The sequence below is a fragment of the Triticum urartu genome, chromosome 1A (assembly GCF_056163025.1).
Source record: "Triticum urartu cultivar PI428250 chromosome 1A, HENAU_Tu73, whole genome shotgun sequence".
Taxonomy (NCBI): Eukaryota; Viridiplantae; Streptophyta; class Magnoliopsida; order Poales; family Poaceae; genus Triticum; species Triticum urartu.
Window position 1 is genome coordinate 453,052,074 of NC_141873.1, and position 13,639 is coordinate 453,065,712.

General features: G+C 47.0%; 1 protein-coding gene across 1 annotated transcript; it reads left to right on the plus strand.

The window, feature by feature from the left end:
- Nucleotides 1–494: 494 nt before the first annotated feature.
- Nucleotides 495–4,023, plus strand: LOC147991666 (alpha-1,3-arabinosyltransferase XAT3-like). Its single transcript, XM_087524999.1, has 6 exons — nucleotides 495–1,143; nucleotides 1,298–1,396; nucleotides 1,496–1,543; nucleotides 1,637–1,759; nucleotides 1,911–2,039; nucleotides 2,615–4,023. The coding sequence occupies exons 1-6, from the start codon at nucleotides 990–992 to the stop codon at nucleotides 3,817–3,819; spliced, it is 1,758 nt and encodes a 585-aa protein (XP_087381125.1). The 5' UTR covers nucleotides 495–989; the 3' UTR covers nucleotides 3,820–4,023.
- The last annotated feature ends 9,616 nt before the right edge of the window (nucleotides 4,024–13,639 follow it).

The window sequence follows — 13,639 nt, forward strand, 5'->3', positions numbered from 1 at the left end:
TCGTTTAAAATGAAAAAACACAGCAGCAACCGACGTTCCAAACGGAGATGCCCAGCCGGGCAAAGTTGAACGAGACTTGCCTACTTCCCGCGCGTGTGCCCATCCGTGCTCCCGCATACGTGGCTTGATTTGATTGAAACAACATAAGACCCGGCCCCACCTCCTTAAAATCAAAAAAGAAGATGATTAGATTAAAAAAAAAACGAAAAAAAACAGTCGTAGGATAAAATGTGAGCACGGATGAAAGGACGAGCACGCACGCAAGCCGGATCCGGCAAAGCCGATCCACCCCACCGGAAACCCGTCACATGATGTGCAGTGCAGTGCAGCAGGTCTCCGCTGGAGGGTTGCGGTGCAGAAGATCGAGTCCGGCCACGCGAAACAGGGAAGCGGTCAAAACCGGTTGCCGCGCCTTCACGTGCGTGTCCGCCCCGGATGGGCTACCCCTGCGCAACTTCTGGTACCACCCGCCCTCCTCGCTCTGACACGCAGCAGTCGCCGAGAGGAAAACAACGCCCGCGTCCCCGTCATCCTCGCCGCCGGGACAGCGGCCACACTCCGCCGTGCCGTCGCTGGCGCCCCGCTGCGCCTGCGCGGACGGACTCCTGTTGCCCCGGCGCCGGGAGACTGGGCGGAAAGGCGAGGCACGGAAGCGAGCGGGGAAAGGGGGGTGGGTCAGTCAGCTCGACCGTTTCAGTTTCGCTGGCATGATGGATGGATGGGATGGCGTCGATAAGTCGGACAGCAGCCAGCAGTTTCGCCAGTTCCCCACCCACTCCTCCTTCCCCTTCCTTCTTCCCTCCCTCGGGCCGTGGAGCCCGGTCAGACGCGCAAGGACACACGCAACGGGCCGGCACTGACGACCGCGTCTCTCCTCCTTCTCCTTCTCCTTCTCCGCCTCCGCTCACCTTCCACCGCCGCCGTCTCTTCTCTCGTTCCGTGCACGCCTCTTCGCTCCCCGCGCGCGTGCTAGGCGGAGAGGAGGCGCGATGATGAAGGCGGGGGAGCGGCCCAACTCGAAGCTGCTCCGCGGCGGGCGGCAGGAGTCGCGGCGGTTTCGGCTGCTGGCCGTCGTCGTCGGCTTCTTCCTCGTCTCCCTCACCTTCGTCCTCGTCTCCAAGCCCGACGCCATCCTCTTCGGCCGTGAGTCTCCTCCTTTCAAATTTCAATTCCATCCTTATTCCTTCCTCGGGACTCTAAATTCTACTGGTCACAGCGTCGTCTTCTTCTTCTTCTTGAAGAAGACGCTCGCTAACCAACTGTGACTAACTGGCTGGCCCGTCGTCTTCTCGCGCAGTGAACGGCAAGCTGCCGGCGGAGCAGGCGCCGGCGTCCATCCTGATCAAGCAGAAGGTCAACACGCCAGCCCAGAAGACCTCCACCGACGCCATCATCGGTAACCAATCAATTAAAACCAAAATTAATGTCCCCGTTAATTCTTGCCGTTTCTCCGGCCTCACTCAACCGGCCGTTTCCTCTTCCTCCCTTCCTCCAGGTGGAGACCCCAAAGTGGTCGACGATGAAACCTATGTAAAGCCAAAAGGTAAATCCCTACCACTACCCGTCTCACCCACAAGGCTTTTCGTGTCTGCCTCACTAAAACTAAAGGTTATATGGCTCCTTTACATCTCCATAGAGATGAGCGGCGGCGAGGAGGAGGACCATCGGGTGCTGAGCGAGCCGGACCCGGCCAGCGGGATGGCGGAGCCGGCCGCCAACAAGGACGCCGACGCCCGTAAATCCGGCGACGAGACGCTAGGTAGGTCAGCCGTCGCTGTTTCAGCCCATAATAATCAGCAAGCGTCTCGTCCCATCCATTTCGTTCTCCGAATCCGTGATTTGACACCCGGGCCGGCGAGCTGAAGCGTTGAATGTTCCTTCCGTGCGCTGAGATGAGATGCGTTGTGTAGGTGGGGAGAGGAAGGATGAGGAGGACGGGGAGGAGCGGGAGGAGGAGAAGCACGCCAAGGTGACGCTCCCGACCGTCTCCAATTACACCATTCATGACGCCGAGGACGCCGAGAATGCCAAGCAACAAGGTACCACCTGCATTTATTCGATGTAGCTTCCATTTTTTGTGCGTTGGCTGGCTGACGCCCATTTACTACTTGGTTATTCAGTCAGTCAATCTCGTTCTGTTCTCTGTTTCCATCTGCAACCTTCGCCGTCAGAGCATCCATCCATTAAGAACTTGATTCCTCTGTATCTAATGGCAGAACCGAAGCTGTACTACCACTAGAAATTTATGGAAATAAGTGGCACTGTCAGAGTAGTAGTAGAACTCAAGTGTTGATGGTCTACTCTACTATGAGCACAAGCTAGAACAATGTACTGTCGTTAGTTTAATCCGAGTTACCGGCAGTGAAAAGTGAAAACAGACCGCCAATGCAGACGTCCGATTCAAGTTACTGTAGTATCTTACCAATGCGATCGTTGCTGTTCTCGGCGACGCCCACTTGGAGCATTGATTGCTTGGCATCACGTGTCAGAGCTCGTACCCCTACATGATCGTTGGCCCATTATTGCTAGACTAGAATTTTGACCCCATTGAGCGCCATGATCCGGCTGCTTTGCATCACGCCCGATTTTTAATCAACGGTCTTCAATTCCCCAGGCTCGAGCTTGAGCAACGCCGTCCAGGAACAGCAGGAGCAGCAGCAGCAGCAGCAGCAGGGGAGCAGGCCGCTGTGCGACTTCTCCAACTTCCGGGCGAACGTGTGCGAGATGCGCGGCGACGTGAGGGTGCACCCGAAGGCCACCTCGGTGCTCTTCATGGAGCCCGAGGGGTCGCAGCGGGACGAGGTGTGGAAGATCAAGCCCTACCCGCGGAAGGGCGACGAGTTCTGCCTCAGCCACATCACGGAGCTGACGGTCAAGTCCAGCAAGGTGGCCGCCGAGTGCACCGCGTACCACGACGTGCCCGTGGTCATCTTCTCCCTCACCGGCTACACGGGCAACCTCTTCCACGACTTCACCGACGTGATCGTGCCGCTCTTCACCACGGCCGCCCAGTTCGACGGCGAGGTGCAGTTCCTCGTCACGGACATGGCGCTCTGGTGGACCGTCAAGTACCACACCCTGCTCCAGAAGCTGTCCAGGTACCCGTTGATCGACTTCGGCAAGGACGACCAGGTGCGCTGCTTCAAGCACGCCATCGTCGGCACGCACGCCTACATGGAGTTCACCATCGACGCCGCCAAGTCGCCCAACGGGGTCACCATGGTCGACTTCAACCGGTTCATGCGGTCGGCCTACTCGCTGCCCAAGGCCGCCCCGGCGGCGCTCGGGGAGAGCCCGAAGGCGAGGCCCAGGCTGCTCATCATCAAGCGGCACCGGACGAGGATGTTCCTGAACCTGGAGGAGATCATCGGCATGGCGGAGGAGCTCGGGTTCGAGGTGGTGATCGACGAGGCCAACGTGAGCTCCGACATCAACGGCTTCGCGAGGCTGGTGAACTCGGTGGACGTGATGATGGGCGTGCACGGCGCCGGGCTCACCAACTGCGTCTTCCTGCCGCAGAACGCGACGCTCATCCAGATCGTGCCCTTCGGCGGCCTCGACTGGATCTCCCGCACCGACTTCGGGAACCCCTCGGAGATGATGGGCCTCCGCTACAAGCAGTACGCCATCACCGTCGACGAGAGCAGCCTCACCGACCACTACCCGAGGGACCACAAGATCTTCAGGGACCCCATCTCCTTCCACAAGCGCGGCTTCGAGTTCATCCGCCGCACCTTCATGGACAAGCAGAACGTGAGGCTCGACTGCAAGAGGTTCAGACCTGTGCTGCTGGAGGCGCTCGACAACCTCAACCAGTAACTTTTTTCAAGGGGGGAAACAGCTGGTCTTGCCGCCCATTTTTACCATTCGTTTCGTGGAATTTGTTGCTCATTCTCTCTCATGGCGTGTATGTATGGTCTAAACTATAGAGATTTTGTCTAGGAATTTACTCGCGTAAACTGTATAAATTAAATCAAATTGCCCGCCGCTGCAAAGATGGAACGAAATTCATTGAGATGATTATAGGCCCCTCGCATTGTCTGTCTGTCAGGAATCTCATCGGTTGTTTTTGTCATCCTGCAACGATATTTTATAGTCAAGTACTTTGACTTTTCTGGTAACCAACCGTATGATAAACCAATCTGCTGAGGTGTGTTTCCATGTGAAAAATGCGTTGAGGTGTATCGGGATCCATCGAATTATTGGAACTGCCCCTGTTTCCACATGGTTTGTTTCATGGAGAAGCTCTTAAATAACAGTGGTGGAACACTCTGGGAGAACATGGAATTGTGCTCTGAGCATGTGATTTGAGTAAGGAAACTGTTAGCATGTTACTGTAAGCTGGATCAACTAGACCGAAATGACCAATGATGTGGTTTGGATTTAGTATACGAGTGCGCTGCCCAGGCCGATGAATTAGGCCCAATAATATCCTGATGTCGCGTAAGCATCGCTCATGGGTCAGTCTAACGGAATTCCTACTTATAACATTCACCGCGTCAAACACCACTGTGAACCAATCATCACAAAAAAAATGTAATTTGAAAATGATTGATAGCATTCAAAAATAGGTTTGTGACTTTTAATATATGTTCATGCGTTCAAAAAAAATGCAGGTGACATTTTGTAAAAAATGTTAATGCAACGTAACTAAACTGATCTTTTAATTTTAAAATATCTTTTCGTACCATTCAAAACAAATGTATGCCCCGTTAAAAAAATGTTCACGCGTTTCTAAAACATGTCCATGCCATTTTCTAAACAAAATATATAATGTAAAGAAAATGTTTGTATAATTGAAAAAAATGTATTTTCCCCTTACATTTATGGAAAAAATCACGAGTTCCAAGACTATTTTCATGGATTATTTTTAAATAAACTATACAAATAATAAAATATTTGAATAGTTTTTAGAAAATCTTTGTTATTCCAATTCAAAATAATGTTTCAATATGTATTTGAAATGTGTTCAATACTTATTTAACAAAATGTTAATAATGTATTTTAAAAATCTTAGACATGTATAAAAACATGTTTCGAATGTATACAAAAAAGGTAATATGTGGGTGAAAAATATAAGGCATTGAAAAAAATTAAAAATCTAAACTTGTATAAATAAAATGATTGTACTGGGGAAATTAGGAAAATGTAATAATAACAAAAAAAAATCTAAAATGTTGAAAACGTCAACATTTGTTGGAAATTGGGAAAGAAACACATATAGCCGAAGCATGAATGGAAAACATTGAAAACTAACACAAAAACTGAAAGAAAAATAAAATAGAAGTGCAATAGGATAAACATATTGTAAACCAAAAGAGGACAAAAAACATATGGAAACCAACACACAAAACACACACAAAAAAGTTGCCTAAAAACAACTCCTGGCGGAATCCATATTGGTCCAGCACAGTAACGCCTTGAAATAAAAAAAGGAACGTGATATTTGGCACACGTGTGCCATATAGCTAAAACTGCCACACCTTCTTCCTTCGATCTAATTACATGCATGATTGCATTAGGATGAATCATCCTCTTTCCACATGCATTCTTTTCTCTAATTACATGCATGCATCAGAGGACAAAAATAGCTGATGTCATCATAGATTCTTCTTATTTTGAAAATTCAAAATATTTTATAGCTCAAACCGTCGATCCGATGCCAAAAACATTCGTTGCGGCGAGCTCTTCGAAACTAGATCCCATGTTGTTATGTTCCGACGACTTTTTTCCGGGTCAATAGTTACCACTCCCCGGTTACATAAGTTACCACGTCTGTGATATGCAATTTATCCTGCTATTTTCACATAAGTTATCGGGGGGGGGGGGGGCATAAATAAGGTTCTCTCAGAAGACAAAACAGTTGATGTCATTCTAAATTCTTCTTATTTCAAAAATTCAAAATATTTTGTGCCTCAAACTGCCGATCCGATGCAAAAATCCTTTTCACATAAAATAGTCATCACGATGAAGTCTTCGAAACCGGATCCCATGTTATGTTTCCTTGACTTTTTCTGGGTCAAAAATTACCACGTCTGGGCTACATGAGTTACTACATTTGTGGTATGCTAGTTACCATGCTATTTCCACATAAGATATCAGGATTATATTTTTCAACAAATTTCCCCTCTTGGTCAAAAATTTATGTAAGTTATCAGATATACGGTTCGTATATTACCGTGCTATTTTGACATAAGTTACCGGGGTTATGTTCTCCAACAAATTTTTCCTTGGTCAAATTCGGTGCAGTGTTTGTATGGAAGTTATCGGATATGTGGTTTGTATATACTGTGCTATTTTCACATAAGTTACCGAGGTATGCTTTTCAACATTTTTTTCCTATGGTCAAAGTTATCGTGGTTTGTGTATGTAAGTTATTGGGTATGCGGCTTGTATATTACCATGTTGTTTTCACATAAGTTATTGGGCTTATGTTTTTTTTTCCTTTGGTCAATGTTACTACGGTGTTTTCATGTAAGTTATCAGATCCGTGGGGTGTATGTTACCATACTATTTTCACATAAGTTATCGATGGATATGTTTTTCAATTTCCTCAAGACAAAAGTTACCATGGTGTTACTATGTAAGTTATCGGTTACGCGGTTGTGACGCCCTCGATGCGGCTATATCTCCCACGTGTCGAAGCACGACTTAGAGGCATAACCGCATTGAAAACAATGTCGCAAGTGAGGTAATCTTCACACAACCCATGTAATACATAAGGGAAAGAGATACATAGTTGGCTTACAATCGCCACTTCACACAATTGCATGAATAAAGCATTACATCATCCAGATATAATCAAGGTCCGACTATGGAACCAAAATAAAAGAAGACTAGCCTAAATGCTACACAGATCCCCGATCGTCCCGACCGGGCTTCACTAATGATCAACTAGAACGAAACAGCACAAATGACAAGATCTTCATCGAGCTCCTCCTTGAGCTTGGTTGCGTCATCTGTACGGACTCATCAGCACCTGCAAGCTGGTTTTGGAAGTATCTGTGAGCCACGGGGACTCGGCAATCTCGCACCCTCGCGATCAAGACTATTTAAGCTTATAGGTAAGGCAAGATAATATGTGGAGCTGCAGCAAGCGACTAGCATATATGGTGGCTAACCTATTCGCAAAAGAGAGCGAGAAGAGAAGGCAAAGCACGATCGAGAAACTATGATCAAGAAGTGATCCTAGAACAACCTACGTCAAACATAACTCCAACACCGTGTTCACTTCCCGGACTTCGCCGGAAAGAGACCATCACGGTTACACATGCGGTTGATGTATTTTAATTAAGGTCAACTTCAGGTTTTCTACAACCGGACGTTAACAAATTCCCATCTGCCCATAACCGCGGGCACGACTTTCGAAAGTTCAAATTCCTGTAGGGGTGTCCCAACTTAGCCCATCACAAGCTCTCACGGTCAACGAAGGATATTCCTTCTCCCAAGACATTCCGATCAGACTCGGCATCCAGGTTACAAGACATTTCGATAATGGTAAAACAAATCCAGCAACACAGCCCGAATGTGCCGACAAATCTCGATAGGAGCTGCACATATCTCGTTCTCAGGGCACACTCAGATGAGACATCCTACGAGTAAAACCAAACCTCAAGTTGCCCCGAGGTGGCCCCGCAGTCTGCTCGGTAGGACCAACACTCAGAGGAGCACTGGCCCAGGGGGGGTTAAAATAATGATGACCCTTGAGTCTGCAGAACCCAAGGGAAAGAAAAGGCTAGGTGGCAAATGGTAAAACCAAGGTTGGGCATTGCTGGAGGAGTTTTATTCAAGGCGAACTATCAAGGGGTTCCCATTATAGCCCAACCGCGTAAGGAACGCAAAATCCAGGAACATAACACCGATATGACGGAAACTAGGGCGGCAAGAGTGGAACAAAACACCAGGCATAAGGCCGAGCCTTCCACCCTTTACCAAGTATATAGATGCATTAATTAAATAATATATATTGTGATATCCCAACAAGTAAACATGTTACAACAAGGAACAACATCTCCATGTTCTAACCAGGAACAAACTTCAATCTTCACCTGCAACTAACAACGCTATAAGAGGGGCTGAGCAAAGCGGTAACATAGCCAAACAACGGTTTGCTAGGACAAGGTGGGTTAGAGGCTTGGTTTAACAATGTGGGAGGTATGATAAGCAAGTGGTAGGTATCGCAGCATAGGCATAGCAAAAGAGCGAGCAACTAGCAAGCAAAGATAGAAGTGATTTCGAGGGTATGATCATCTTGCCTCAAATCCCGCAAGGAAGAAGAACGAGTCCATGAAGAAGAGAAACGGACACAGTCAAACGGGTCCTCACAATCACGACGTTACCGGAATCAACCCGAAGAAGCAACACCGGAAAGAAGCACACAACATAGTAAACAACCAACACATGAACATGGTATGATATGCGAGATGCGGTATGCGATGCATATGCATGATTTGGAAAGGAATGATTGGACCTGGCCCCAACTTGGAAATCCAAGAGTGCCACTGGAAAGGTGAGGTGATTTCGGTTGAAATCGATATAAAGACCACCGGAATCGGATGCATGGTTTGGAAATGGCAAGCAAAACAAATATGGCACCAGTCTGCGATAAACAGCAAGTAGCCACCTAAATGCATCAAGATAATTATTCTACAGCACTCAAACATGGCAACAAAATACATGGCAGGGATCCACTCATGATGCTTGACAAAAGATGAACACTGAGCTACGGCCAATTCATCCATTAACAGGTTCAATCAAGCATGGCAAAAATGCAAACGATAACAGGTTTCAGACTTAGTGAAATTAACACAAGTCTGGAATTTATTATCAGGAAGCACACTTTAGAGCATGAAAACTACATGCTATAGGAACTTAACATGGCAAAGCAAGGCATGGCATGAAGCTACGCAAAGCACTTAACAAAAGTCCCTTAGTGACCTTGAGCCAAAAGGGATCAGAAAATACAATTTCAAGCATGTGAACATGGCAAAAACATAAACAGATCTCAGACTTAGAGAAAAACTGGAGCATGCAAATATGTTAACGAGTAGGCATGTTTACGAGCTCGATGCACTCACTACAGAGCAAGGCATGACAAACTAAGCATACACCCATCAAGAATACACATTATATAAGCTAGACATGGCAAGAATAACAACATAGCATGCACGGATCAAGAACAACACCCTCGGCAAAATCGCTAACAAGTAGACAATCTGCCAGGATTCATGAAATAGCAAAAGTAGAGCTCGATTGACTCAAGTTAGGTTGCTCCATAAATGCAAACAAGGACATGGATGGATAGAGCACCACAAGGTTAACAAATCGTCCTTACTGATCATCCTCAAAAGAGGCACGGATCATTAGGAAACAACATGAACATATGGCATATTGATAAAAACAGATCAAGGACTTAGTGAAATTCTAAGTCTATGAAATCAGCATTAACGAATGCACTACTTTGCAAGCTTGTGCTAGTCACCACACATATCACAAAAATACATGGATATCACCTCTATAAAGATGGCAAAGCCTATAACAAAATACATGTAGAGCTCAGGAGCATATCATGCACACATTAATCATGGCAAAAATGACAAATAGCTATTTGATGCAGCAGATCTGACAAATAACTCAAATAGCTCTCTTCCAACAGCATTTCGGGCATCAAGATGAGCTCAAATGAAAATGATGCAATGATATGAAATAATGTACTCTCTGAGGCGAACATTTTGATATGCTACACGCATGAATCGGAGCTACGGATGCAAAGTTGTGACATGATGAACATGGGCATATGAATCTGGAAATCTCGGGGACTTAGTGGAAAAATTACCCTCCGGAAAAGTCAACAGGCGGACGAGGAGATCCGGGATGGGGTGGATTCGGTTCGGGATGGCGCCGTTTGGTTCATCTCCCGGTGGATCTCATCTACCGGGGCAGATCTGGCCGGGATGGGCTCCGGCGAACCTCCGGCGAGGTGCGGAAGCCGAGGCGAGGCGCGAACGGCGAGGCGAGGCGGTGCGGCGAGGCAGCTGCGCGGCGCCGCGCTCCGGCGAGGCAGGCGGGGAGGCGCGCCGGCGGGGAAGGCCGACGAGGCACATGGCGGCGGAGACACGAGCTCCCACGGCGGCGGCGGAGCTTGAAGGCGTTGTCGGAGGCGAAGAACGAGGCGGCGGCGGAGAAGGCTTCTGGCGGGCGGCGCGCGGCGCGCGGCGCGCGGCGCCCCGGGCGGCGGCGGCGCGGGAGCACAGGCGGCGGGGACGACCCTGCGCGGGGCGGCGACCGGATGTGCCGGGCGGGCCCGCGATGGGCTCCGCCGGGCCGCGCGGTGGGAGAACGCCGGCTGGACAGGTGGCGCTGTCCGGTTGGTGGAGGGCGGCGGCCGGCTGATGTGGCGGCTCGCCATGGGGCGGAGGGAGGTGGCGGCGCGAGCGGACATGTCCGGGCGGCAAAGTTTTGTCCGGTGGCGACGAGGGAGTTAGATCTAGGGTTTGGACTGCGCGAAAAATCGGGGAGAGCCACATATTTATAGGTAGAGGGAGCTAGGAGAGTCCAAATGAGGTGCGGTTTTCGGCCACGCGATCGTGATCGAACGACCGAGATGATGGAGGAGGTTTAGGTGGGTTTTGGGCCAAACTGGAAGGGTGTTGGGCTGCAACACACACGAGGCCTTCTCGATCCCTCGGTTAACTATTGGAGTATCAAACGAAGTCCAAATGGTACAGAACTTGACAGGCGGTCTACCAGTAGTAAACCAAGGCCGCTTGACAAGTCTCGGTCCAATCCTGAAATGTTTAACACCCACACACGAAAAGAGGTAGAAAGGGACACCGGGTGACATAGGAGCGCCGGATTGCAAAACGGACAACGGGGAAAATGCTCGGATGCTTGAAATGAACATGTATGCAAATGAAATGCACATGATGACATGATATGCAATGCATGACACGCAAGCAAAGACAAGGCGACAACAACGAATAACTGGACGACACTTGGCACATCGGTCTCGGGGCGTTACAACACTCCACCACTACGAGTGGATCTCGTCTCGAGATCTAGAATGGCACCGGAGGGACAACGGAAGAGAAAGAGGAGAGGTGAAACTAAGTTGCTTATTTAACGAACGAGTGAAACCAAAGAACCTTGAAAAGGTTAAGCCATTTCGAGAAAAGAAAACAATGGAGATGACGAAGCTGAAAACACCCCGTTAGAAAAGAGGAACAAGGGAGAACAACTTCGGACAGCACTCCAATTGAAAAGAAAAGGAATTGAATAAGAACTTGGTAAGATGAGGAGATACTTGACGAAAACAATAACACAATGCCTCCGGAACTATTGCAAAAAAATGGCACAAGGGTAAGGAAGATTCCAGACATCACTCCGGTTGAGAATGGAGGTAAAGCTTGATCAGATGATTGAACTGGAATGAAAACACGACACTCCGGTTGAATGGATAAGCAAAGGAAAGAACATGATCTTGAAAAGAACAAGAAGGAGGGTTGACGAGAGCAACATCACAATGTCTCCGGAAGAAAAGAGAGAAAGGAATGGAAAGAACGGAGGAGAGAACAATATCTTGGCAGCGCATGCTTACAACAAAGGCTAGAACGGAGTTGTTGGATTATCAACAACGAAAAGATAAGCTTGAAGTGGGCTTATGGGAAACATCTCGGAATTATGAGGTGAAATTCTGCCACTCATGGAAAAAGAATTGGATTGATAAGAACAAGGAGACGAGAAGCTATCTCACCGGGAGGATAAATGAAGAAATTGGATCATTTATGAGCACCATAAATAGCAACAATCCTTAGGGAAGGCTTTAGGTGAAACATGACACAAGATAACTCCAACGTAGAGGTTGATGGATTTAAAATACCTCATTATTAACAATATGTGAATCATGAAACATGAACTCAAATTATCAAGAATGACATAATACCACCTCCAATGATAAGGTAGAAAGAATTGTACTCCGGATTGCAAGAAGAGGAATACTTGAACCCCTCTGAAAATAAAACTTGATGAACACTTCGAGAAGGAATTAAATCCTTGATGAACCATCATGTAGAGCCTCCATGAAGAACTCCGGTAACAAAAGGATGATCAAACGAAAGGAAGGAGAAATTGAAAACAGAAGGTGAAGCCTTGCGATGATTTAGAAGGAGCTTCACGACGAGACAATGTCGAAAGTCTTGGAACTCCAGAAAAGAAAGATGAACAAAAGAAACCGAGAATTTGATGAACCTCCGGAATAAGGAATTAAACAGTTGGATGAAGCAAGAATAAGAATTACGTTATGCGTATCCTTCACCAATTTAAATTGATGACAAGCAACGGATTTGGCATACCACTTATTCTCGTTGAAAGGATTAGGAGAGATATCGATAACTTGATAAGGTCTTCAATGAAACACCGGTAGGATTGAAAATGAACGAAGTAAAGATAAAGAAACACCGGGAAAAATTAACAAATGAACGAAGATGCTTGAGAGAATTTAGATACATGAGAACGAAGGGATCACGAACTGATTAGAGATCACTTGATGCACCGGTAAGATTGGAGAATGACGACTGAAAGCTGAGAATGAATACACCTGAATTGATGGACTCCGGATAACAAATTGAGAAGACTCTTGAATTTGCTCCGGATAGTTGAAAAGAATTCTCACAATCCAAAAACAACTATGAGAGGATGGCAACAAGCTAGAATCACAAATCTTGAAGAGAATGGAGCAAGATATGGAGGAAAATTCTTCTTCGGTCTTCAAGTGTTATGAAAGACGATGAGAGACACCACCATGAATTATTGAGGCACTCCGGAAGAAACAAAAGCGAAGAGGTTGAGCCAACTATGAAAAGAATTTGAAAGATCTTGGAGAAATACATATGACTGATGATGAATCATTCTTACGTCAAACTTGGAAAAGAATTACAGAATAACTCCGGAAAGATTAGAAGAGTCAGGTAAGATCCTGGGAAAAAAACCTGTGGGTTAGGGCCCACTCAAAAGAAACACCGTTGAAATGATTTAAAAGAGAGGATTGCACCGGTTAAATTAAAAGACTTGAATGAGAGAACCTCCTCGAAAGATCTTGAATGAAAGCAGAGTGGAAACACGAATCTTCGAGATATCTTCAGCACTTCGGAACAATTAAATAGCGAGAAGTGAATGAATATGAGGCGCACCGGCATGAGAAGGTATTTGAGAGGAGGAAAGGATATGATCAACAAAGCTTGAATTGGTTCCACCGGAGAAGAGAAGAATGAAGAATGACGAACTTGAGGCTCCGTTAGTATCTTCATGAGAATCACCAGATAAGAACATTGAAGGAAAAAGGATGGAGAGACTTCCCATCAATAAAAGGATACTTGAATAAGAAATCTGAGTCCCTAAAGAAAACAAGGGAGGGAGGGCGGGAAAAACCAAGGCAACTTGGAATGGATGAAACGAACACCGTTGAGAAAGCTGAGATTGAATCTTGCGGATATTGAAAATGAACGGATCCGCTTGAAGAGAAACACGCCGGTTAAAAGGGATTGACAAAAACAATCTTGATGATCAAGAAGGATTGGTATTCACATCGGAGTGCAAGAACACCATTTAGGAAAGGTATGGAATCCACATTTGACTTCGAAGC

What these genes read in the sequence shown, in the direction of transcription:
- LOC147991666 (XM_087524999.1), top strand. Translation starts at nt 990, where the DNA reads ATGATGAAGGCGGGGGAGCGGCCCAACTCGAAGCTGCTCCGCGGCGGG. An exon ending in CTCCACCGACGCCATCATCG is followed by an intron (nt 1,397 to 1,495) that starts GTAACCAATCAA and finishes CCCTTCCTCCAG; the next exon opens with GTGGAGACCCCAAAGTGGTC. An exon ending in ATCCGGCGACGAGACGCTAG is followed by an intron (nt 1,760 to 1,910) that starts GTAGGTCAGCCG and finishes TGCGTTGTGTAG; the next exon opens with GTGGGGAGAGGAAGGATGAG.